General features: G+C 34.7%; 1 protein-coding gene across 10 annotated transcripts in view; it reads left to right on the top strand.

Annotated features, from left to right (window-relative positions):
- The window catches only part of LOC149557177 (uncharacterized), a 63,661-nt gene that overhangs the window by 21,334 nt on the left and 15,935 nt on the right, over positions 1-26,392 (top strand). For 6 of the 10 annotated variants that reach the window (XM_089831886.1, XM_089831885.1, XM_089831884.1 and 3 more), the window contains 6 exons: positions 3,025-4,430; positions 4,641-4,901; positions 11,693-12,031; positions 12,171-12,325; positions 14,568-14,853; positions 23,777-24,319. In XM_089831886.1, the coding sequence (XP_089688012.1) occupies positions 3,025-4,430; positions 4,641-4,901; positions 11,693-12,031; positions 12,171-12,325; positions 14,568-14,853; positions 23,777-24,319 (2,990 nt within the window). The remainder of the gene's footprint in view (positions 1-3,024; positions 4,431-4,640; positions 4,902-11,692; positions 12,032-12,170; positions 12,326-14,567; positions 14,854-23,776; positions 24,320-26,392) is intronic. The other 4 variants (XM_089831888.1, XM_089831893.1, XM_089831890.1 and 1 more) reach the window with 3 other exon arrangements.

Below are 26,392 nucleotides of genomic sequence, written 5' to 3'. Positions count from 1 at the left end.
CACAAAGCAACCAATTAGATTGTTCTCACATAAGCATTTTTGAAAAGGGTGTAAAGATCATTCACCACATTGGAAAAAGATGGGCATATCTTTGCATCTCTTTGCATTTGCATTTTTAAAAAATTTTGCAAGACATATAAGTTTTGTTTGTATAGCAATGTGGCATCTTTAAAACTGTAGAAGTTGCTGATGCTTACAAGGTTGCATTGAAAAGGATTTTCTCTAATTGAGATGTGGAGGATTCTATTTTTAGTTTAGTAGCTTTATAACTCTACAGAAATTATTGTCTTGGAGCTGTTTGAGACAAGTACAAGGAGGACACTAATATATGGTTATACCTCCATATATACCGACAACTTCCAGTCAAAATTATATCATAGGTAAGCTTTTATAAATATTTGGATGCTCTTTTCCTTTTCAGCTATCACTTATGTTTAATGATTATGAATGTGGTATTGATTTTGTTTTCAACTAGGTTTTGGATTCTTCATTAGTTCAGCAAAACTGAATTGCATGCATCACTTATTTAAGCACAAGCTGTTTATCACAAAAAAGATTAATGAGTTGTTTTACGTGCATTCCAACTTGTGGTTCCCATAGTTGGAAAACTCTCACTCGGCTACAACTCGCCAAGCCCCCAAAAAAAATTGGGAAAAACTTGGGGAAAATCTCGGGAACCTAAAAAACTGCTTATATTTAATTAGAAATTTCAAATTTCCCTTTTTTGTGCAAAATTCAATGAGAAGATGCATGTAATGAGCTAATTAAAGAGAACACAAAATAAACAAGCAGAGTTTAGATATATATAAATGCATAGTGGGTACAAAATCGCATTCTCATGCGGAATGCTGATGGTGGGAAGCAAAATAATAAATAGTTTGTCTCAAATTAGAAGTAAACACATAATTATAATCACATCTTCCTCTTCCCAGCTCTACTATTATACCTTAATGCCCTATTTTATATATTATGTATAGGCTTATTGCCTTTTGTTATTAACAATATTTTTTTAAAAATAAAAAAGAAAAGAAAAAAGAAAGAGTTATTCTGAAAAACTTGGCGATTACTCGACGAGTTTAACTCTGCGATTTTTTCCTTTGCTGAGTTGTGAGATTTTCTAGGAAAAACTCACTGAGCACAAAAACTTGGCGAGTTTTCCAACTATGGTGGTTCCTATCACAGAAGTGGGTCAACTACAAGGGAGGTGTGAACAAGAGTTTGGATGTAACCCGAGTGTGTAAGCTTAGATGCCTTGCTGTGTGGCTTGCCTCAATTTCTTTAGAGGATGAAGATGCTACTACGTGGGATCTTGTATTTATGTATGCATAGATGTACGTGTGTGTACATATGTACATGTGTATGTGAGTACGTATGTATGTATAGATAGATTGATACGCACAAGTGGGCACACAGATGCACACATGTTTATATATACATGTGTGTACTATGTGCATGTGCAGAACCTGGGGGAAATTTTGCCATTCTGGTTTTAATTTTAAATGTACCCCAATTTGGCAATGTTTGTTGTCATTTGGTTCCTGCAATGTTGTCATGTACTGACTTAAGGAACAATTGTTTCATGAAGAGTTATCATGTACTCAATCAAAATCCACAAAAGAGGAAACTTACTTGATCAAAATCCACAAAAGTGAAAAGTAAAAATTACTTTCGGGGAAGTGGCACGTGCACAAGTAGGCTGATATAGGAGGAGCATAGGAATAATTAAAGTGGAACATTGATCCCAAATTGCTCTTCCATTTGAATAAATTATATCATTTACTCACTGTTTGTTATCTACAACAATCTGTTAGTATCCAAATTCTGTTGCAATTTCTCTGTTAACAACGGTAACAATTTGATCTTTGATTATAAAATTGCTCTGGGAACTCATTCACTTCTACAGTAGACTAACTCAGTACATACAAACTTTAACAATCTGATTTATGCTGGTAATGTTGGTTTGCAGTTTTAATCTTGTTAACTTGCCCAGAAGTGCATGTTATTGGGGGGTTATTCTATCCAATAGTTGTGCAATGTAAATGTATTCCTTTTCATTTTTTTCCTTCAAGCATATATCTCATGAATTTTTTATATTATGCTTGTCCCATAGTAGAAATGAAGATACTATGGCTAAAATCACAAGTTGCATGCACTCATCTTAGCGATCAAATCCAAGGCTTGCATTCAAGCTGTTGTACCCTTGCACGTAGGATGATATCGAGGTGATGCATTTTGGGGAATGAAGCAGATGCCACAAATTATTTGTTATTCATAGCTCTATGTTGTGCAGGGACATCGGATAAGGGGAGTGATGTTGTCCATGCTGGTCACGTGTGCTCTTGGCCCATTTCTTTTAGATTGACATAATTCCTCCATGATACTCTTTCAATAACATCCAGAATCTAAAATTAAATTAATAAGTATAATGAGTGAATACCAATAACTGTTGCTATTAGATATATTAATGATGAGATAAACTGTCCATGAAAATAGTTGCATGGGTGTTTTTTGTTGTTTACTATGAGCTCATTATTTATGCTGAACAGAGTAGGGACATATCACTATTGTGGGTTATGGGAAAATCATTATTACCGATGGAGGAGCCTCACTCTTAGAGATCTGCAACAGTGAAGTGTATACAAGGCTACCCCATTATTAAAAATATAAAATTGTGAGATAAGATAGAGCATTGAAATGTTGAGAAAATATTTGTAATTTTATAATATATTTTAGTTAAAAATATAACTGTTCTTGCAGCTGACTATGTATAATAATATTAGTCAATTTATAGTCTTCTATACATTTTTCATCATTTGGTGTTTAAATGGGTCATTTTTTAAAGTTTGGAGCACGGCAATGCACGAACAATAATACAATGAATCCTTAATATTAATGTTTTTTCTTTAATTTTTAATTTGGATTTTTCTGTTTTAATTTTCATCTTTGTTGAGTTGTAGTCCACTTCAATAGAAATAAGTTTGTTGTGGTGTTCCTGACAAAATAAATGTTTCTGCAATGTTTCAGGAAAGTTAAATCGTTCTGGATCTGTTAAGGGAATTGTAGATACCAAAGGGAAGAGACCTCGTTACTTGATATCTAAGAGGAACAAAAAAAAGAAGTTTGATGTGCGAAGAAAAGAATACTTGACAAGGTCTAAAGGCAAGGAAGAGCATTCATCATTGAAAGCAGAAGGATCAATCTCACCTTTCTATAAGAATAAGTTAAATTCCATTATTGAAGCACATGGAGATGACGTTGTTTCATCTCCAACTGACGAGCCAGATGTTATGCCACCCACTAAATCAGGTACAGCAGAAACATCTGTCAGACAGTTTCCTACAGATACTGATATTGAGGTCCACCTATGTCTAAAAGGTGAAGGAGAAGCAAAGTCATTTCTGCAGAATCCTCCTGGCAAACAGCCACAAAATCTGTCTTATGAGCAAATTTATAAGGATATTATTCCCAAGACAACTGGATATGAAAATCTTTTCTGCAATGGTTCTAGGAAGTTAAATCATCATGAAACTATCACAGGAAGGGAAGATTCGCCAGGGAATGGTCATCTGTACAGGATACCTAAAAGGAAAGAAAAACAAAAGTATGATATACGACGAAAAGAGTACTTGACGAGGTCTAAGCATGTAGAGAGTAATTTTCAAGAAGATGAAAATAAATGCTCATCATCCAAAGCAGAACTACTAATCACATCTTGTCACACCAATGAGCTGAATTCCAATACCAAAGAGCCCAGAGAAGGTGAGGTTTCAACTATGACCAATGAGCTGGTTGTTCTACCACCTGTTGAGTCAGAAAAAGTGGATACATCAGTTGGGAAGTATTTTATGGGTAAGGATTGTACAGACCATCTGAATCTGAAATTGCAAGGACAGACAAAGTCATCTCAAAAATTTACTTCCGGTCTGAAACTTTTGGAAAACTATCATGTTGACAGTCGGCCATCTCTTCTATGTTATGAGCAAATCTGTAATAACAATAGTTCTAAGACAATGGGACACTCTAATGCAGTAGGTGAATTTCAGTTGGGAACACCATTGGTTGTTAGCAACATAGATCAGTTGGATGCAAAATCTGGAGACCTTGCAGATTCCAATAATGGTCCTCTAAAAGGAAGTGCATGCCATGTAAAATCTTCTCATAGTTTTGATGTAAACTCTTGCCCAGTGTCAAAAAAGAAAACTTGTGAAAACGTACCCACATCTGGGATAAATATTGACTGTGTCAGAAAGTCTGATGAGAGTGGTGTAGATGAACATGATTGTGTCCAACATGATGAGTTTATGGGTGATGTCAACAGAAAATGTTTTAAGATTGTAAATAATCCAAATGACTTGGGTGGGAGGCAGATGCGACCGCGTCCTTTGGACCCGCTGCAACCACTTCCTATTTTTATTGAAGGCCGTGACCAGGTGAAGCAATAATTAGTTTTCAACTTTAATGTTAACATATTAAAAATTTCTACATTCTAGAAGTTCCATAAAGATAATTCATAACACCTATTGAATTGGTAAGGGACATTGATTAATCTGAAATTCTATTGAAATAGGATAACTTTTAATGACACTTCCAATTATGAATTTTGAAGACTTATTCAGAATCAATATGTTGTCTATGTGCAGGAGTTTCATGACTTAAATTCAACTTCCTTGCAGTGGCAATCTAGGCATCATGGAGAGGAAAAGAACATTGTGGTGGCAAGCAAGTCTGAGCGCATGTTGATGCCTCTCAAATTGAAGAAACAGGAGATTAAAATACCATCTTTTAGAACAGTTCCTGATTATGATGAAGTAAGGAGAAGCCTGAATGGAGGAAGATCAGTCTACACTGTTCCAGGACCATATATAAGGCATACTATGTCAGATAAGGATCAGATTACTGCAGTGAGTTTTTAATCCTCAAAAGACTGATGAATGTCATGCATTTGTGATTAATGTTATTCTTTTCTTGAGTGGTGAAATGCAGGTTGTCAGAAAGGACCCCCATCCCTAATTCATGCATTTTTCAAAATTAGCAAGGAAAATCACCCATTTAACATGGAAACACATAAGTCTTCTACGGTATTCTGTTGCTGTATTGATTTGAACAACAGTGACCAACTATGGAATCTATGTACATAATCTCCACCATACACCAAGCAATCACTAGGTTGAAATGTAGAAAAAAATGATTTTATTTGGTCTATCATAATACAGAGACAGATTTATGGCTAAGCTGCCCATTACAAAAGAACAAAAAAAAAAGAATAAACTATAAATAAACTGCATAGAGCGACTTATCCAAAGTACTTCTTCCAGGTGTTTGGTTTCTGGCCTTGACCTTGCTGCTCTTGCTCCTATTCCACCTGCAAAGTTGCCATAAACCATTGACCTGAACTTCTTCTTGGATGATTCACCAACTGATTTCTAATCTGGAATATTTCCACTATCTTTTCAACTTCTGCATTTAGAAGGAGATAAGAGAGAATTTTGGGCTTTATCTTAAATTTTTTGTGGTTGATGTCTTTTATATCAGGAAATTGTCTTTTAAAGGCCTCATCTGTTGCATCTTTTAAGGCTTTTTCCTCATGGAACCTTGGCAATTATTTGGCAATCTGCACAATTTCATTATCGACCCTAAGGTGGATTTTCTCTTGCTCAAAATAATATTATGGTCTATAATGAATTTGTGCAGATTGTGAAATAATTGCTTGACAGTTTCTGGTTTACCATTTTTTAGAGTTCGTATTAAGCATGGCTGGTTTCCCTTAAGGGTTTGTTCTGGACTGAGATTTTATTGCACAAGAAGACTATTGTTGCAATTTTTTTGACATTGCACACTCTGCCAATCATCCATTCATATACAGATTTTCTACAACACAGTTTGTGCTAATTATTAATGAAAGAGCTTGGGATGGATGTTGTGGTCTGTTTCTCATTTGTTTTCTTTTGCCAAACCAGAAGGCTTGATATTGGGGTGATGGAGATGCTGTCTTGTGGTACACATCCCTTAAGCTTAGTTGGGCCACATGGTAAATGAATTGTATTGGGTAATGAGTTTGCTAGTGTTGGGTCTAGTGCATAGATGGACTACTGGCAGAGTACTCTCTGAGTTGCAAAAACTGGCAGAGTTTTCTTGCTTGGTGAGTCTTTACGACTTTTACTGGTTCCAAAAACTTACAGAATTTTTGGCAAGAACTTGTCGAGTACTTGCTTAGCTTTTGTTAAAAACTGGTTGTAGTTTTGTAACAGCAGTATAGGCAAAAAAGGGCCCAAATCAGTTTCATTTCTCATTTCTTCACTTGTATTTTGCTGAGAGGGGAAAAGTCTTCCAAACACTTGCAAACTGATTTCAATCGAGTTGAAGCGGACTTGAGGTAGGTTTGAAGCACATTTGCAGCGGGTTTGGAGTGGAGTTTTTGAAGAGGATGACATCGATGACTGATCAGAAGCTATAATATGATCAAACACTTTGACATAAGCTATAATATGATTAAACAGAAGCTGTGATTTTCAGCAATTATGAAAGAAGTATTTTTGCTGTTAGATCATAAATTGGATGGTACCTGAGAACCCCTTATTTCATCTGATAATCCTCCCACCTAGAACCCCCCTTATTTCACCCACAAATCTTCTCCTGGCGGCTAGCTCAAGTCCCTCTACACACACAACCACGTGACATACCCAGATAGAAAAACAAGGCTAAAATGAAACTCAAACAATTACTTCTAATAAACAGATTGGCATGTTTTGTCCACATGAAGATCTGGATGAACATAAATGAATTTTTCCAATGTTTTGAAGTTTGCCAAATTTTGAATTTTATGGTTGAAATTCGATGTATCCTTGACTCAATTTTCAAAGCAGGTCATAGTTTATGTCTCCATCAGTCGCTAGCTCCTGGAATCCTTAAGCATGAGAGAGCAGTTTGAATGCATAACATTAATAATCAGTATCACTATGCATCTGATGCATATCCTGTTTCACATGGCACTGGGTTTATTTTTGAGTAAATGGATCGCATTTTCCGCTAATAGCAACTCATCTGGTACAAGTTCAGCAATACATTGCAGCATTTTAAATTATTTTTTGAGAAGATAAATTTTGATATTTCAGTGGATGGTGAGGAAATTGATAAACTTTCCTATTGCCTAATTGTCTGTAATATTGACAGTGTTCCTTTTTTTCTATTTTGTCGCTATCAAAGAAATTAGGTAGACTTTGCCATGTGTTTTTGTGTTTCGGAGTCATTCGAGGTTGAATGGTGGAATGAAATATTACATATTGAACCATACACAATGGAGTAAACAGTAATAAGAAGTGAGTTGCATTCTTCATTATTTGTATTGCAACAAAAACCTAAGTTGCCAATTCGGGTTCGGGGACGGATTTGGGTTTGTGGGTTTGGGCAAATCTTTTTTTCCCATTTGGATTCATGGGTGGGTTCATGAGTATGTGTGTGTAAAAGAGAAATTTGCATAATTGTAAAACTAAGTCATTTCATGGTATGAATATATTAATGTTACTTGATCATTGATTAATGCCAAATGCTAAAGATAAACATTAAATACTCGCTCATTAATCTATGTTCATGATTGTAAAGAAAATCATACACTGAATTACTAAGTTACAAAATGAAATTTCAAACATAAACTAGTTCATCAGATTGACAGATAATAAAGTTTGAAACATAATGATAAATGACAAATATTAAATAGTTTATCAATGATCATAGACTCATAGTATGAAAAATGCAAATGCCCTTCAAGGGTCAAATGGGTCATCAAAAAATGAGGGATCAATGGCTTCATCCCCAACTATATCCACATCCTCATTATTGGAACCTAAACTGGTTCCACTAGCCCCAAATGGTGTCACATCCTCTTGCTTGTCCTCCTCAACATCTAGCAAGGAAATTCTAGCTAGATCTTGGATGGTTATATCCAAGTCAGCAGTCTTGAGTAATACATCCTATAACTTCATTGGCCCTTGCTTTCTCGCAACCCAACTAGTTACGCTTCACAAAGTGGATAAAAGGAGTATGTACTCCAATTCTGTTAAGCAACAGAAGAGCTCACAACCTAGAGAGACAACCAACAAAAAAAAAAAAATAGAAATTGTAAATTATAATACAATAGGAATTTAAGAGTGCTAATTTTACATGCTAAGTAGCCATAAAAAGGAGAAAAAAAAGAAACTTAAATACTTGTGATAGGATCTTAATGGCAAGTGGTTGGAGGTACATGTAACCTTGCCATGTAAGTATCACCATTCAATGGCATCCATTCTACTTTGGTCATTGATTTTATCAGGGTCTGCATTTTTTTCCGAGATGAAGTCTGCAAACTCTCTTCTAACATTCAATTCCACCTTAGGATCGCTAAAGAGCCTAGTAAATGCCTTCTTATAACCATTAACAGCCTCAACATCTCTGTATGGTGCTACTTTGCCAGGAATAGAAAGTATCTCACTGCTATAATGCCTAGGAGAAAGTATTACGATAATAGATAGTTTCTATTTTCTCTGTTTAGTATCTAATGGTTATCTATTGTAATCTTTTGTAAATATTAGAATGTTTCTAATATTTAGTTTTTTGTTTCTAGAATAAAATGTTTTTATTCTTTACGATTGTTTCTTAAGAAAACGTCATTCAGTCTTGTATAAATTGATCTCTTGATCACTGTTAATAACAAGCAAATATTTTCCAATTACTTCATATTTTAAAGTGTGTATACTAGGAGGTATAAAGGTGTAGTCATCTTGTTCCAGCGATGTAGATCAATTTTCTCCACCTTTTTGTAGAAGGTTTCCTCAAGATCTTGATCTCTCCTCTGAATGACCTAGGATGTCAAATGATGTTCATGTAAGTTATCTTGATATAGTGTTAATCAGAATTAAAAATCAAAATCTCTCAATAAACAAGGATAAAGTATTGTATAAAAATTTAAACTTACTATTTTCACTCTCTCTAGCATGGAGTCCGTGGCATCATATATGTCCCCCAACCAAGGCTCATCAGTGTTGGCAAACCGAAGTGTAGACATGATGGGCTCAATGAATTTTAATACATATTCCACTTTATTCCAAAAATTATCACTCAAGATCATATCCTTTATATTTTTAGCCCTTGTTGTATCCTCTTGCTTCCATCCACCCGATTGGTTGCTAATAACCATTTGGGACAATGCTTCTTTCACCCTCACAAGTCGTCTAAGGACGATTGTGTGTGAGGCAAACTGAGTTTAAACAACCTATTACCATGTTAATTCAAATTGTAAGTTAACACATTTCAAATATGTAAACAACACAAAAAACTTTTTATTTAATTATATAATGTATGACACAAAATGATAAATGAAACTAAATAAAGTTTAAAGTTTATCTTCAATAATTCCAAGCGGGGGAAAGTTTTGAAAATTGCTTGTGACATATGGTGGTTTGTCACAAACATTTGGATCTCCTCACTCTGATACACCTGTTTCACCCATTCAATTTGTGTGCCAATTGCTTTCATTATCAAGTTGAAGGAGTGGACATTGCATGGTGTCCAAAAGATATGATCATATTGTGCTTCTACCAAAGTACCTACAGCCCTACAAACTTTAGCACTGTTGTTATTAGCATTGTCATAAACTCCCATGAACTCCATGGATTCAATGAGGAATCGGGCAATAAAATCAGCATCCTTTATCCGCCCTTCACGATCAAATGCCCTCAAAAACATTGTCCCCTTGGGGGAGACATCAATCACATTTATTAATGGATGGTTTCTGCAATCTGTCCATCTATCAGAGATGATGCTCACCCCCGTTTGGATTCAAGAATCTCTTAGTGGTTTGAGGAGGGTTTCTACATTCTTTCTCTCACTATGCAATATGGTGGTTCTCAACTTTTCATATCCAAGGCCTCAGTAACCACGAGGTGCTTCATTTATTGGTTGCACCATCTCTCTCCAATAAGATGATCTCACTAGATTGAATGGAACATCATTTGTAAAGAGGCAATGCCCAACCTTTATGTCAGCAATTTCTTTCAATTCATTTTGAAATGCCTTATCTAATGGGCCTCTCTTGCAGGATGGTGGTGTTTCTATTTCTTCTTCATCTGTAGAATAGGTAGGAAAGGATGTTGTCTAGTGGCTGTTTGAAGAGGGTGGTGTTGGTGGTTTTTGCTTTGTTCTATGATTTTTCCCCTTCGACACTAACCTATCAGCCTCTTGTTGTTCTTTTAACATGTCTGCTATTTGAGAACCCGACAACCCCTTCCTACCTCCATCTGGGGGCCCCTCATACATACTAATCCCTTGACCCACAGGGCCTATGAAATGATGTTTAACTTGGTAATATGAGCTTCTTATCGGGTTTGACAAAAAATGCATTTCTATATATACTCTCCCCCTCCAACACATTGTTCAATTCTTGTTGTTTACTTCCACAAAGGACAACTTTTATAAATTTTAAATCTTTGGGATCCCTCCCCAACCACTGGACTTTGACTACTTATTCTTGGAATCTATTACAAAAAAAAACAAAATACTTCATATACAAAAACTTGATAAAATTTAGAACAATAAAAAAACTAAAAACAAACTATCAAAGAAGCAAGGAGAAGGATCAAATGCATACCTGGAGCATTCAACACTCATTATTGGAAAGATTTGAGACTCCACAAACAATCTTTACAACTTTCTCTTCAAACTTGCAAAATGGCCACACCAAAATGAGAAAGCAAAGGAGAGATTAGATGAATGAAATGTTTCTTATTAGGCTTCTTTTAGGTTTGCAAACAAAAAATATATTAAAAAATGGATTGTTTAATGTTTTTTAGCTCTCTTTTTTGGCCCCACAGACCATGGGTCCATGTGGGTCCGCCTAGATTCGCCTAGGTCCACTGTGGGTCTGCACAGGGTCCCTGTTGAGGACTATGGGTTCGCCCAGGTCTGCACTTGCCCGAGTGGACCCACAGTCCCCAATAGGGACCCTGCTCGGACCTGCAATGGACCCGGCCTCGAATCCAAACCCTAATGAATCCATACCCAAACCTGAGCTCCAGGGTCCGAACCCAGCTTCCCAGACAAAAACTAAATGGAATTTATTCACACAAGAGCGAACAAATAACACAGATATCATCTGTTATTCCATTTTTATCATTCATTTGTGAGTTCTGCAGCAGTGTTGTACGACAGTAAAATTAAACAAAAATGTGGACACTTAGATTTTTTTTTCAAAAGAGGGGTAAATGCTTTGCCCTAGAGCTATGAACTGGTGAGGTCACAAATGGGGACCTCATCCTCAATGTGATTGGAACCTTGATGGTAAGACTATTAACAACAACACAACAACATTACCATCACAACATGCCACTGTTGGTACGTGGATACTTCGATTTGATGAAGCTGTGTATTACAATATTTCCTTTAATTATTTGTTCTGAAATTTATGCCAAGTAGTAAATCATTGATATCACGAGTCTTTCAATAAGCCTTTTCTTCACAGTAACATCTTTTATTCTTTCTAGAAGTCCTCAAATATAAATATCTGTTAAGTGTTGGATTTACCAGCAAAATAGCTAGAGAAAGGATCTTCCATTATTATCATTTTGGGTTGCATAATAATTTTTCACTATTCTTCTCCACTTTTTCATGCCACCTTATAAGTGCAGCTTATATTTTTGTGGCTTTAATTCCATAATGGCAGTCGGAGTATGACCTTGAAGAAGATGATGAAGAATGGCTGAGGAGTTTTAATGAGGCTAATGCTGAAAGAAACATTTCATTACAATTGACTGAAGATAAGTTTGAGGAGTTGATAGAATATTTTGAAATGGAATCTTCCAAAGTGTTAGCACAGATGGGTAGTAATGGTCCTGTGGTGGATTCTTTGAGAGATTCCACAAATAAATGCAACCCAATTGGCGATGCTAGAAAGGAAGAGTCCATACTTCCTGGGGGAAATGATAGTTCCATGCATTCCAATGTGCCTCAAACGTCAGATTGTTGTATATGCAATGGTGGTGAGGATTCAATTTCAAATTCCGTGAGTACTTATCTCTTTCATTTTTTCTCTTATAATTGCTTTGTTTGAACTTTATAGCATGAAACATGTATTTGATTATGGATTCCTGAAATGAAAACTTATATTAGAAATCTGGACTTGATTGCATTGATGTTTATAGCAGGTTTACAGATGCAAGAGCTGTGGAATTTATGTTCATCATTCCTGTTATGGGATTCATGGTCAGCAGAATGCTGATCAAGCAGACAAGTTAAAAATATCTGATTGGCTTTGCAGAAAATGTGAAGTTTTGGGTGGTGCAAACGTTCATATATGGTAATGAATGTTTTACATTGAACCATGTTGTCTTACATAGTAATAGTGTTTATGCACTTTTTAACTTACTCTAGAAAACAAGGTAGAAATTGCTGTTACATTCAATTGTGGTACAAAGATCAGGTGATGTTATGAAACAACGTACTTTTAAGTAAAGTTTTTTACTCCTCTTGACAAACATATTTGTGCAATCTGAATACGAGGACTTGACTTTACTCTATCTAGGGTGCTTATCTTCATTATCCTCTATGTTGTTATGGTAAATAGATGTATTAAACAAAGGAGACAAATGCTTCTTAAATAGCTTTACAAAGATGATGTTTCTAAATGAAATAATCATGAACTAAAGACAGAAAAGGAATTTTCCTAAAGCAACTAAGATTGACAATTAAAGAGACATTACAATATTTTAATCCCCTCCCTTAATGGTCATCATTCTAACAACCCTACAGAAAACAATCTGCAGGTGTTTGAGTCACAAATGTATAGAAAAGACATTACAATATTTTAATCCCCTCCCTTAATGGTCATCATTCTAACAACCCTATAGAAAACAATCTGCAGGTGTTTTAGTCACAAATGCATAGAAAAGGCTGCCCCCTTTTTGTTAGAGTGCTCTGCAATATGAGCTTACTGCTGAGACCCTCCTTGAAACTTCAAAACTTCTGGAAATGACCAATATAACCAAAACCCATCCAAAGTGATGTTGGGAAACAAAAGTGTCCCTCCATGTAGTGAGAGACACCAAGAACAACTTCTCAAACTGAAACCATAATTTTTGAGGAAAAATTGGCAAACCCTTGTGCAGATTGTTATCCCAGCAGCAATAGGTGCATTCCAGATCAGCTGGAAGAAACCACAGCTTTTGTGCGAAAAATCGCCAAACCCTTAAATGATTTTTCTTTGCAAAAAATAAAAAATCCCCAATACCAGCAACACCAATGGCTGCCACAGTGAGAAAAATGCACAAGTAACAACAGAGATGTGTGGCCTGAAAAGACAAAAAAATGAGAAATTGTGGGTTTGAGATAAGCTGTCAACTTAAACAAAGACACAAATGACAACAAAAGTAGAAGTAGAACAAACTGAAGCATGCACGGGCCCTGGAATAAATGGCCTTTGGCTCAAAGCAAAATGCATCCAAAACTCCAACCTAAATGCATTCATTCCAGTGGCTTGGAATCCACGATCTGAGCCTCTCTTCTATATCATCGATCTTGAAGCACAAAACAGCTACTGCATAGAGGAAATAGAGGTCGAAACTCTAGTGCCATGGGTTGTCTTACACAAAAAACATAAAGCCAAAAAACCCATGAATTGGAAACACAGATAAATTTGTAGAGAAAAAACACGAACGGCACATTTAAACACAAGCTCTCAAAATAAAAAAGAAGCCGAAAAACCCTCAAATTGGAAAACATAGGTACAAATAAAGGCAATAGGCCTGAGACACACAAATATAGCTCACCAAAACTCAAGCTCCTGTGAACACTTGAGCTGCTGCACAAAAATCTGGGAGATACCAACGATTTTAGAAAGCAACTCTTGGTTTTACAAAAAAAATACTTTCAAGTCTGCAGACAAAAACAGGCTTAAAAACCCACAAATTTCAAAAAAACAAACCTTGTGATTTTTGCTTTTAAAAATTAGCCAAAAAACAAGAGGCCACAATTTTTTATTTCAATTTTTTTGCCAAATTTTGAAAAACCTCATCAACCTGCTTTGATATCATTCTAGGGTAAATTGATGTATTAAACAAAGGAAATGAAGGTCTTTAAATAGATTTACAAAGACAATGTTTTTAAATGTAACAATCATGAACTGAAGACAGGAAAGGAAACTTCCTAATGCAAATAAGATGACTATTAAAGAAACATTACAATATTTTAATATATGTTTATTTGTTTTTAGCATGTCTTATTTATCTAGTTGTTAGAGATACTCAGAAAAATGAACAAGAGAGGAATGGTTAAACATAGTATTAAAAAAGAAAAAAGAAAAAAGATGTAGGAAAAAGTAAAGATATATCCAGTTGCATTTTATTATTGTCACAGCATAATCCATCCACTGGCTTCATTAGTCTTCTTTATTATGGCTTTATCTATTTTATTAACAGCATTAGGACTTTTACAATTTTGATTGTGATGGCATCTCAGACTCATGGATTATTATTAGTTTTTTTAGTAATGTCTTGTGTATTCTCCCGTCTTCTTAAAATGATGGAAATGCTTTTTAATTCCAGCTGTGCAATTTGTTGTAAAAATGGTGGTGCACTCAAACCAACAACAAATCTGGGAAAGTGGGCTCATGTTGTTTGTGCATTGTATACAAATGAAACTTTTTTCCTGGACAGCGATTCCATGGAGCCAATTGATGGTGTTACCACTGTGGAAGTGCGTTCAAGGAGACAAAAGCGTTTATGCTATTTATGTGATTCAAGGGTTGGTTCGTGTGAACGTTGTTCAGTATATGGTTGTGGATCTGTGTTTCACATTTCATGTGGTGTCAACCATGGAGCCTACTTTGAGGTAGGCATCTTCTTACCTTTATATCTTATTTCATGGCAGGAAAATGGTGCTTTACTAATGGGAATCTGGATTCTCATACTTCTTTCATAGGAAATATGATTGCATTGTGCAAAGCACCTGTGAAATGATGATGTTTATTTTTTAGTTTTCATTTTTGATATATATTAAACCTTAATTTTGTGATACATTCCAATTGCTTCCCAGATAATCAATACTAAATTGTTTCAATGTTTGTCTTTAAAACAATAAGATCGATTATGAGCTCAAGTATTATGAGTGGAAAATATGTTCTGGTGATTTAGATCCTTTAAGATTCCAGTGTCGAACAGGGGAAAATGCTTTTGTTTCTAAGGCATATGATTGATTATAAATTGTTAATAGCCAGTGGTTTCCCTTGCCCAAATGTTTAAAAATTATAGATGCACTTTGTCTACAAGTTGTTAACTGTCTGATCTGGGAATCAAACTTTATCAAAAGTTAGTAGTTTCACTTGAAATACTATTTTTTCTGATTTTAAGGAAACCTATTGCAATATTTATGGCTTGATTAGATGTTTTGTCTCACAGCAATGATGGTTTGATTTGTGACATTAAAAAGCAAGAACCGGGAAATACAAATGGAAGTATAATCGGTATCAAAGTTCCTAGACTCAGACTCGGCTAGGACACGACAAGGCTGACTATACTCGTGACTCAGCAAAGACTATAAAAAACTTGGCAAAGTGAAAAACCCAATAAATTTTTAGTTTTTAAAGGATATAAAACTTGGGCACTGGCTAATCTCCAGACAAAATGCACCAAAGACAAAAAAATGTCAAACATGATTCTTTTTCATATTCACGAAAACACAGCGAAATTTTCTCAAAAAATTTATTGTTTTCGATCACAAAATATATAGATCATGAAGATCAAATGCTGAAAATTTCAAAAAAATTCATTGTGTTTTCCTTTTTTTGAAATTTAGTCAATGGTGCAATTTGTAGGGAGGATAGCTGCGCCCTAAAACTTGTTAGATGCACTTTTTAGTGTTTAACGCTTAAAGACACAATAACATCATCAAGTAGAAGCTAATTTGATCATATACATAAATATACATAGACAACATAAGTGCAAATTGTAGCTGAAGGAAATAGTAAACATACTTAGTATAATAATAATAATCAAATAAATTTTTTGTTAAATGTATGTAAAACTCATGTAATATGAAATCCATAATATGAAAACAAAAACAAGTCTGTGGTGAGATATCTTTGAATGCAAAATGAGTGCTCTACCAAAAACTTCCAAATATGAATAAGGTTTAACTGATTTATTAAAATTATAAAAACTACCTACATATTTAAAAAAATACTAATATAAATAATAAAATAATAAAACTGTAAAATACTTAAATATAAGAATAATTAAAATAAAATTATAAAATTGAAATAATGTTATGGTTTTGAAAAATATTGTTTCAGCAGCTTCCAAAATCTGTAGAAAAGGAAAGGTTCACAGCTAATTTGAAATCTAAAATTTAAAAAAAAAATACATAGAATTGAATGAGATCAAATTAAAACAAAAGCTTGCATATACCTCACACAATTGCATACACGTGAGATTCTGTTAAACTGTTCATTAAACTGATCTGATGGCTCCTTTTATAATAATATCATGTCGCTTCAACTAGCAAGCTGATTGGTTTCATCCACCACTGGAAAACTTATCAGTTACATCCACCATGTTGACAGTTATATTTGGTTTTTTTATTGGAAAACCTGGCAAGTCTGCTGGTCGATTCCCGTCATCAAGACTTGGCGAGATGACCTTCAATGGCTCGGCAGAATCGGAGTCAGAGTCCCTGTGGCTTGGCAGGGGTGACTTGAATCGCGATTCACCAGTACCACACTCCACGAGACATCATGAGTCTGGGAACTCTGACTGATATCAGTAGACTTCTAATTGATGTTGGGAAGACAAGTTACACTTCAATACTCGCAGATGATGGCTCCAGGATTTAAAGTATCAATAACTAACCTAATTGCCGAAAGGGAAGATTATTTCAGTTATTTGCAGACCTGCAATTTATAATCTTCAGCATCCAGATCGTTCATGTGGTGCAATTTCAGTAATGATAATATAGTTGCGATTCCTTCTTGAAAGATTGAATTTTGAAAACATGCCTTGTAATTTTGAAACCTCTCAAACTTACTGCTACCCAAAACAGGATTGGAAACTGAACCCAATACTTGCTGTAGCCACTTCTATATTGTACAGCTGAATGAAAAAGCACGAGATATGCCTGGTGTTGTGTCCAAGCATGCACCTTTCAAGGGTTCCATCCTGCATAATGAGATTCTTGCATTGAAGACTCATAACAAATATTGATTGATGATCCTAATTCTTCAAACCTAGCAATGCCTTTGTAAATAAGTTTTCACCCAAAAAAGCATCAGACCTTTTCTGTGTTTCTTGCCTATAGACTCATGCATTCAATAGTATTTCTTTTTAATAATTAAGTGGCCACCCTGTCAAACACTCTAGGAAAAGTTAGTCATAACCTAAGTGGGGCTCCTAATCTAATCTAAGTGAATAATTATCACAACTTAAGCTTTTTGCTCCGTTTATTTAATTAACACTTACCTTCTTTATTAACTTATTGATTTACCCTATGTGGAGAATAGATAATAGGTTAAAACTATTGTGTACTTATTGATTGTTATTCAAAGCAAAAAAGGGACATTATACAGCTCTGTAAAGGAAGATGCTGTTGATGTTCATAAGGTATTATTATCACATGGAAAAATTCAAAAATATCAAATTTGGATGCTTTTCAATTGACTATCTATCAAAATTGGATGCATTTCCATAGACCATCTATAAATATTGAAGAAATCCCAGGGATCCTATAGAAAAGTTAAAATCTTTTATTATGTATCCCTGTGCAATTTCGTGCCCACTTAATGCATCTTCATTTGCTATTATCTTTACAATACCTTGTGTTCTATTTCTGTTTGTTCCATACACATTGAATAATATGTTACTGTCAAAATATTCTGCTCCTCTTTTCTCACATTCATACAAAGATTATTTTTCGACTTAATATTAAAAGAGAGGTAAGTTTGGGCTTATTTGGGATTTGTATTCCTCCCGTTGTTAGAGAGGAAACTTTTGTTTTGTAAGAGTAAGAAATCCTGATAAACTTTTGAAAATGATAAGTGATTGTGATGACGTAGGAGAGGATTGCTCCTTTTATAAGGGATTACAGAGGATCTTTCCATAATGGATATGATGGAGAATATAAGATAGAATAGAAAGATATTCCAAAGCTAACTAAATAAATAGAAAGTTACTAAAAACTAACTAGATGCTTGAATGACCAGTATAAGCTAAATATAATAGTATTTACTTTAATACCCTCCCTTAATGGTTATTTAACTAAATACACTAAGTTTGTTCCAAAATTTTACGATTTTGTGCCAAAGAGTACTGATAGATGAACTCTTTGCAGCCAATGCAAGATCTTGAGACACGAAAATGGTGAGCAGGTGCTCTTTCCAGTGGCCATGGGTGTTGGGCAACGAAGCTATTCCTCCTCTATATACAGACAGGGAAAACAAGATAAAAATCAGCTTCTGGATATCCACTATTTGTTTTAGAAAATCATGCAAAAATCCTGAATGCGCATTATTTTCTGGGAAAACATTGCTCTAAACCTTTTTTAAAAATTGCCAAATAAAAGGTCAAAAACCCTTCCACTGTTTTGGAGTTAAAATAGCAACACCCATGATTTCGAAGGAAATCTGCAACTTGCAAGTATAATTGCCATAATTTGTGTCAAACAAATCGTTCAAAAACTTTCCAGGTAAAAACCATATCTCTAGTAGAAAAAACCTACCATTTTTTGAATCAATAAAAAAATACCTACAATTTTTATTATAAAAAGGCTGATAGAAAACATCTAGTAATTGCGACGAAATTTCGAGGTAAATTTTCCACAAGTTTTATTTAAAAATTTCTGCAAAAAGTAGAAATCCTCAATTTTTTTAATAAAAATGTGATTAAAATTTTTCTTAGTCAAATGCTCAATTCTATAGATGGAACTCCTGATTTTGTGTTTGAAAAAATCAGGCAAAAAAATTCTAAAAGTTTACTTGACATAGGCAAAAAACTTCTAAAAGTTTACTTGACATTTCCACAAATTTTATTTATTAAAAATATTTGCTAAAAAGAAGCTATGCCTGTATATCCTGAAATGATTGTCATGTCCCTTTAAGAATGCGCCCTAGTTAAGATTCTACAAATACAGTTGCAAGAGCTAGGGTTAGAAAGTTATCTTACAAGGAGGAAATCGCTTTCATATGTATGCATACACGACTAACTACTTTCTTAGTATCTTGTAAGTAAATAAAAAGATATGCAAATCTATCCCAAAGATAGATAACAACATAATTATAAGATACTTAGGCATATGGTAAGAAAACATTAAATAGCATCTCAACTTTTATGGGCCATAACTATATTGAGGACTGAATAAGAAGACATGACAAGGAGCCCTTTCTGTCACTGCTGTATTGCTCAAGGGTGGATACTCTGACCCCCTTGGCCCCATACCTTATGGGGTTCGTGCACCTAGTGGAATCATTGTGCTGTTCTCTTTCATCATTCTATCTTATTCCCTTCACATGGCTAAGGTCCTCTAGAGAACTATTGAATAAGCTCTATGTTATCCTAGGTTTTTGGGAGGAGGGGACGGGGGGGTGGGGAAACAGGTTTCCAAGATGGTTTTTTATTTCTTGGAGCAGGGAACAGCAGTGAGAACGGCTATATAAAAACTAGGGAAAATTTAAAATATTTATGGGAATTTTAAATATTCACATAAAAACATGAATAAAGCATGCTTACATAAATTATAGAACCTTTAAATATAATGTTTGTGTTAAATAATTTAACTTCAGAGTTCAGATGAGATTGGAAATCAGACAAATTATCGAAACTGAAACTTTAATTTTATGGGACAGCCAAGGGAAAGGTTTCTGGAAGTTTCCGAGTTTCCAGTATGTCCTAGAAACAGGGTTGGGTCAAATTTTGCCAGAAACATGTCCCTGGGTAACACAAAATAAGCTCTACCATATGGGTTGGGGGAAATATTACAATAGGGTGTCCCGACTCAACCCCAGGCTCGAGCGGAATCTCTTGTTCCTCATGGCCTTATGAGGTGGTGTATGTAGTGAAGCCTCACTGCTCTTCCATATTGCCTTTTCCTTCCATCCCATAAGGTTGATTATTTTCATTGGATTATGTTTGTTTGGTACATATACTTTCACATCATACAAGTATGGGTTACAGATATACTCTTTAATTAAGATTGACCTGATTGCAGTCTGTGAATAATATGGTCTTACTGTATTTCATGAATACTCATATAAAATACAAATTCCTCTTCTTATGTTTGTCTATTTCTCTTCTAAATAAATAAATAAATAAATAAATAAATAAATAAATAAATAAATTGTGCAGACACATGCGCAATGTACAGACACATACAAGCACACCAATCCACCCACCAATTCATGCCCGTGCTCATGCCTGTGTGCATGGCCTCCCGCCCACCCGAAATCTTACACACACATATAGGCACATTCAGAGACGCACATGCACACACGTATCTGCCTACTCCCCCGGGTGTGTGTACATGCACACACTGACGCGCACATGCTTTTATTACATAACCCCTGCATTATAGATGCTCTCACAAAGTGGGTCCAAGTGATGTGATTAGTTTCAAAAAGATAATTCAAAATTTCCTCTTTATGTGGCATGTCCATATTTACATGGCGACACTTTTCAAACATCTGTCAAAGGTGTGAAACATGTTTGTAACAATAACCCACTTGTGTGGTTTGCAATATTATAAAGGTGCAAGCCAACTTCTATGCATAAACTTCCCAAACAACCCACTTTAATCTTTATTGGATAGGCCTTTTTATAAACAGCCCATGTTCTTTCTGATTTGGCAATGTTATGTTGTATATTTTCTGCTTTTGTATTGCAATGATTCTCATTAATAAACCAAAATTGTCATTCGTAAATTAGAAACAGTTGATAACATAGATTTCTTTGTATAATAGATTGCTGTATAGCAGATTATAGAGATAGATTACTATAAAATTCTGACCTGGTCTTAATGAACAGAAGGATCACCTTTTGAATAAGCTGGAAACAATATTCAATGCTGATATTTCAATTGAAACAAACAGCCACCAATACAAGACCCTTGCCTGATTTATGTGCCTAGGGCCAGACTTGATAACCAAAGCTCCCAACTCCTATAAACATTCTTCTAAGTTACCTATGATAGCTTATTGCCTGGAAAACCTTGATGTTTGTGCTCCAGAAAAGATCAATATCTGAAATGCCTGTAATCTGCTTCACGTCAGTTATGACTGGGTCCTCACAGAAATTAAAATCGAATCACACAGAAATGAATTTTAAATACAGAAGTCATGATCCTAAACTTATTGGTTTTACAAACTAAGATTGGGAAGGTTCCATTAGATAGAAAATCAATATTTGGGTATGTTTTCAGTTTGAGATTTGGTGCAGTCACGGACTAGCAAGAAGTAACAGACAATGGCTCTTTCTTTGACAAAAGCTGCGTATCTAGTAACAGTTAAGGCAACTTCTGGGGTGGTTTGGCTTCGAAGAATGCTTTCAAACTTTGCTGATGCCTCAAGCAAGTCCTATTCCCCTTTACTGTGACTGTTAAGGGGTGCTCAAACTGGCCAAAAATCTTGTTGTCCACGAGAGAACCAAGCATGTTGACCTTCATTGTCATTTATTTTTGCAGCAGGTTGATGATACAGCAATTCAGTTGCTGTATGTTCCAACTGCAGATCAAGTGATATTATCACCAAGTCTTTGAGCCATCAAGGGAGAGTATTAGAATTGTTAAGTAACATGGATCGTTTTCTGCAAATGTAATGACATTGCCAATGTGATTGATGTCTTCCAAATGCAGATTTGAAGACTCGTAAATATGAGAGGAGACATGTCCCATGAAGAGACATGTCTCTATAGTTAATCATCATTAGTTAATAAATAACCATATGTATAACTCATCTTTAAGCATATATGTAATGTTAATATATTAACCATACATGTAATATATTATTATATTATTATATAATAATGTATAATGTGTGTATATATATATAAAAGATATTAATCTTAAAGATAATTTACCATCAACAAGGTATCTCATAATAAAATCAATCCGATAGAAGCTACAACCTTAACAACAAAGTCATGTAGGCCACATAGGGTCATGTCTCGACGTGGACATAACTGATCACCATCGTTGTATAAGCGAATACAATTAGTTTGATTCTCAATTGACACTCATGCAGTGGTAAAACAATTACATTCATGAACCCGATAACATAATAGTTTCTTCTGATTATAAGAGCTTGATTAGTTAAGTCATTTATAAATAAATAGACACACACACACACACACATATTTATATAATTCTTATCACTAATATAAGACATAAAACAATGTTCATATAAATCATGAATACAAATACTCAATGTAACGAGTATATCACTTCGACTGATGCTATACTTCAACAAGAATAATATTTGGTAATATCTTTTTTATTCTTTATATATGGTCAATATTGTCGATATTGTATATATTAGAAACTTTGTAATTGTTTCTTGTTAGAGGCATTGTCTCTTTGTAATCTATAAAAGATAGCTTTAATCATTTATAAATTTATTTATTTTATTAACAATTAGTTTTGTAATATTTAGTGTTATAATACTCATTGAGCACGAAAAACAGTAAGAGGCATATGATATTTCTAGAGTCTATGACTCGATTACACTTATCTATTGATGTTGCACTAGAATATGTATAAGCTCTATTAGATATAATAATAATGTGGATAGCAAAATTACAACCTCTATTAGATATAATATCGATAGCAAATTTACAAGCTCTGTTAGACATTATATGGGTAGCAGAACTACAAGTACTATATGCAGCCATGCACCCTCTTACGATGTAACCAAAAGTTGTATTTTTGATTTACAAGACACATTAACCTTATCAATCAAAATAATCTTAAAATTTTGTTTATTAAAACATGCACATAAAGGTATAGTTTATGGGCTTGCCCTTGTGATTTTGGACTTGTGACCACTATGAGCAAGAGTGACACCTAAAAGTCAATCTGATTCAGTGTCATGGGGCCTAAAATTTAAATCTGATTCAGCATTAAAGGGCTGAAATTTTAGCCCAATTCAGCATCAGCCATTCAAAAAATTAAAATCTAAACACTAAAAGTGGTAAGCCCTTATTTTCATGAATTCATATGAGGGTGAACAAACTCAAAATTTTAAAATTTCTTTGAAGTTTGCTGAATTTCAAATTTTATAAATGAAATTTGTTTATCTCTCTGACTTATGATACAACTAACCTATGCAACCTCTAGACTGGAAATTCAAATAGCTTACATCAACTAACAAACCCTTCTCTCCTCAATGCCTATCCTCCTATCTTTGTTTGCTTCCCTTTAGCTATGACAAGCAGACCATGCAAACCTTGGAATTAACAAACAACAATCTTATCGTTCATGCTATGTTCATAAAAGTTTTAGTGCAGTTCTAAAATATGTTAATCGTGCAGTACATTTTTTGAATTACAACCTCCTTTTTTCTATTCTTTATTGCAGGATGATTCTTCCGAAAATGGAAAACATTCCTAAACATATACTATCTATTTTTTCTTTTTGGGGATTTTCTAAACTCTTCCTACGGAGTTTATTAAGAGTTTACTATTTTTTTTTGTTCTGTTACTTGGATTTTTTTTATATAGTAAACTAAAGTAACATTAACAATTATTCTGGTTATTCTAAAATGGTAAATTGTGTGTTACAGATGCAGCATAATAATCAAGAAGTAGTTAACGTGCGCTCCTTTTGTCCTCGACATGCAAATGATGCTCACCTTGGATTTGTTGAAGAAGGCTCAACTGTTAAGGACATGTGTGAAACACCAATCAAAGATGATGCTTCTGTTCCAAAAAGACAAAGACGGAGAATGTTAAGACATAGGATTAAGTCGGCGGTTAGATTGAACAAGTGCAAAACTGTCAGTGCAAACAAGATTCTGTCTGTTGATGATAACTTACACACTGACAAAAGTTCCACTAGTAGTTTTCTAAATCTAACAGGTACAAGTGAGCAACAAGTTCCAAGTTTGTCTGACAAACTGCAAAATAAGGGTGCCGATACAGGCCTCATTGAAGGGAGTGTTTTGAGTAAATTGAGTGCAAATAGTAGCAAGAGAAATCAATTTATTAAACTCAAAGAGGTATTGAAAGCAAACATTGGACCATCTTTCCTCGTGCGTGAAGTTTATTCTTACTGGCTCCATAAGCGTGCTCAGAAGAAAGGGCCCCTTTTACAGAAACTTCAACAGGTATGGCTTGGTGCCCGAATGCACTAAAAATATCTTACCTTTTGTTGAGGTATAGCAGTAATGTCAATTATCTTGATTTCATTGGCACTTGTGTGCTTGTTTTCTCGCATCAGAATATATAAATTTTTTCTTTTTCTTTTGTGATATGCTATGAAGTGAAAGTCAAGTTTTGTTGTTTTACATATGAAATACTTTGATGAACTTTATAAAACAATATGTCACTGTGTGCTTCACATAAAAATTGCACAGCCAAGCACAGAAAAACATGCATGAAATGGTTGACATAATTTTTCATGCATATTGCAGAAGTCCATTTAATAGATTGGCTGTTTTCTGGATACAGACATAATATTGTAAAATGCAATTATATTGAACATATTTATCAGCTACATGTTAGTTTTGGTCAGATAGTTGCAGTTACACATACTTGCAATTATCTATCTGTAGCAAATATTTGTGTTGACAACCTGTAGGGCCATACATGGATTATGATAGAATGGATGGTAAGAAACAGTCACGAGAATCTCTACCAACAAATAGGGCACAGGTTCATGATTCTACTTATACACCATTTTTGGCTAATGTAAAGGCATGATTAATTTGGGTTGAAGGCATGTGACTTTTGACTGGTGGGGGTTGGAGTAGGATAAGGGTAATGGATATATAAGCTTTGATGGAGGGTTTTACATCAAAGCCAAATCATTTTTCACAATCTGATTCAGGAGCACAAGCCTACATTGATATCTTTTCAGCAAAGGGCCATGGGTTGAAGTGTATCCATTCCACTAAAGCTGCCTGGGCACCTATTCCACTCTCATTCCTTTTGATGTTGGGGGCCTTGCACTCAATATGACTTGAGCCTGATGGGAACATTCAGAGACATTTATCTTCGCTGGTAGAGAAAGGGCGCTTTGTTGGGGGTAATGAATAGTGGATGCATAATTGTGTAAGTTTGATTGACATTAAATTGGTGATGAGTTCTAGGTGGTGGATTTGGTAATTGGATGGAGTTAATATAAGTTTGGGGCTGTAGAAAGGTTTTTTTGGAATTCTTTCCATTTATCCCTATTTACGACTTTTTGTGGAATATAGTCTGGGAAACAAAGAGTGCAATTTTTGTCTTGAAAAGTTTATTAATGAAATATGTGAAGTCCTTGCGTGTAGGTTTTGGCAGTAATGTTTCTGTGACTAACAATCCCTTATAGGGTTGGTATTTCACTATTTTGTAATAACATTTCTTAGATTTCATTGCTCCTGTAATGTTTTGTAGTTTCTTATCCGTTTCATATGGTTTAAGCTTTTTCTGTATTGATATACCAAAGTGCTCAGTTGAAATGAAACCTTGGTTGTCCAAATTTTTGAGAATTGTTTTTCATATTGCTAGCAAGCTTTTATTTCCGATTCTTCTGCTAATTATTTGTGTTACATACTTGTTGGTAAACAGATTTGTCTTCACCCAATGAACCATCAAAATAACTCTTATTTGCCCAACAATGACGACGCAAAAAGATGCCAACAATTGGGTCGCTTTGCCATTGAATTATGCAAGCACGGTCTGAATTTTATAGGGTACAGCTCCCTGATTAGATTTAAGAAAGCTTTTAACCTGAAAGCGAAGGCTACTCATACTATTCTTGGATAGGGGGCAAATTATTACAACTGAAATAGAAATAAAGGACTCAGCATACAGCAGCGGAAGCATACAATCTTCCCATCCATATATGCACTCGGAAAGAAAAAAAAAGATTAAACAAACAGTAAATCGCCCCTACAATAAATGAATACAGTAGTATAAATCGATTCCATTATTCAGTCCCGATTCACACATAAACCAAGACTGAGAACAATCTGAAGCACAGAGTCTTCAAAATGATGAAATCCTCATTCAACTCAAAAATACTACTACTTCTGAATACTACTGCTGATCAAATTATTTTCAGAAAACTAGAAAAGAAAACTAAAATAAAAACAGGCATCTTTGATTACAAACAAAAACTGCCCCCTTCATACAATCAAAATTCCTCCTATCATGCAGCACACAGTCTGCCCCAACAGTGGAACTCTGGAACACAA

Source organism: Cupressus sempervirens, chromosome 5, assembly GCF_028749045.1.
Source record: "Cupressus sempervirens isolate cs-2001-9-10 chromosome 5, ASM2874904v1, whole genome shotgun sequence".
In the NCBI taxonomy this organism is placed as follows: Eukaryota; Viridiplantae; Streptophyta; class Pinopsida; order Cupressales; family Cupressaceae; genus Cupressus; species Cupressus sempervirens.
Note: the sequence above shows the minus strand (reverse complement) of the source record. Positions and strands in the feature narration are given on the sequence as shown.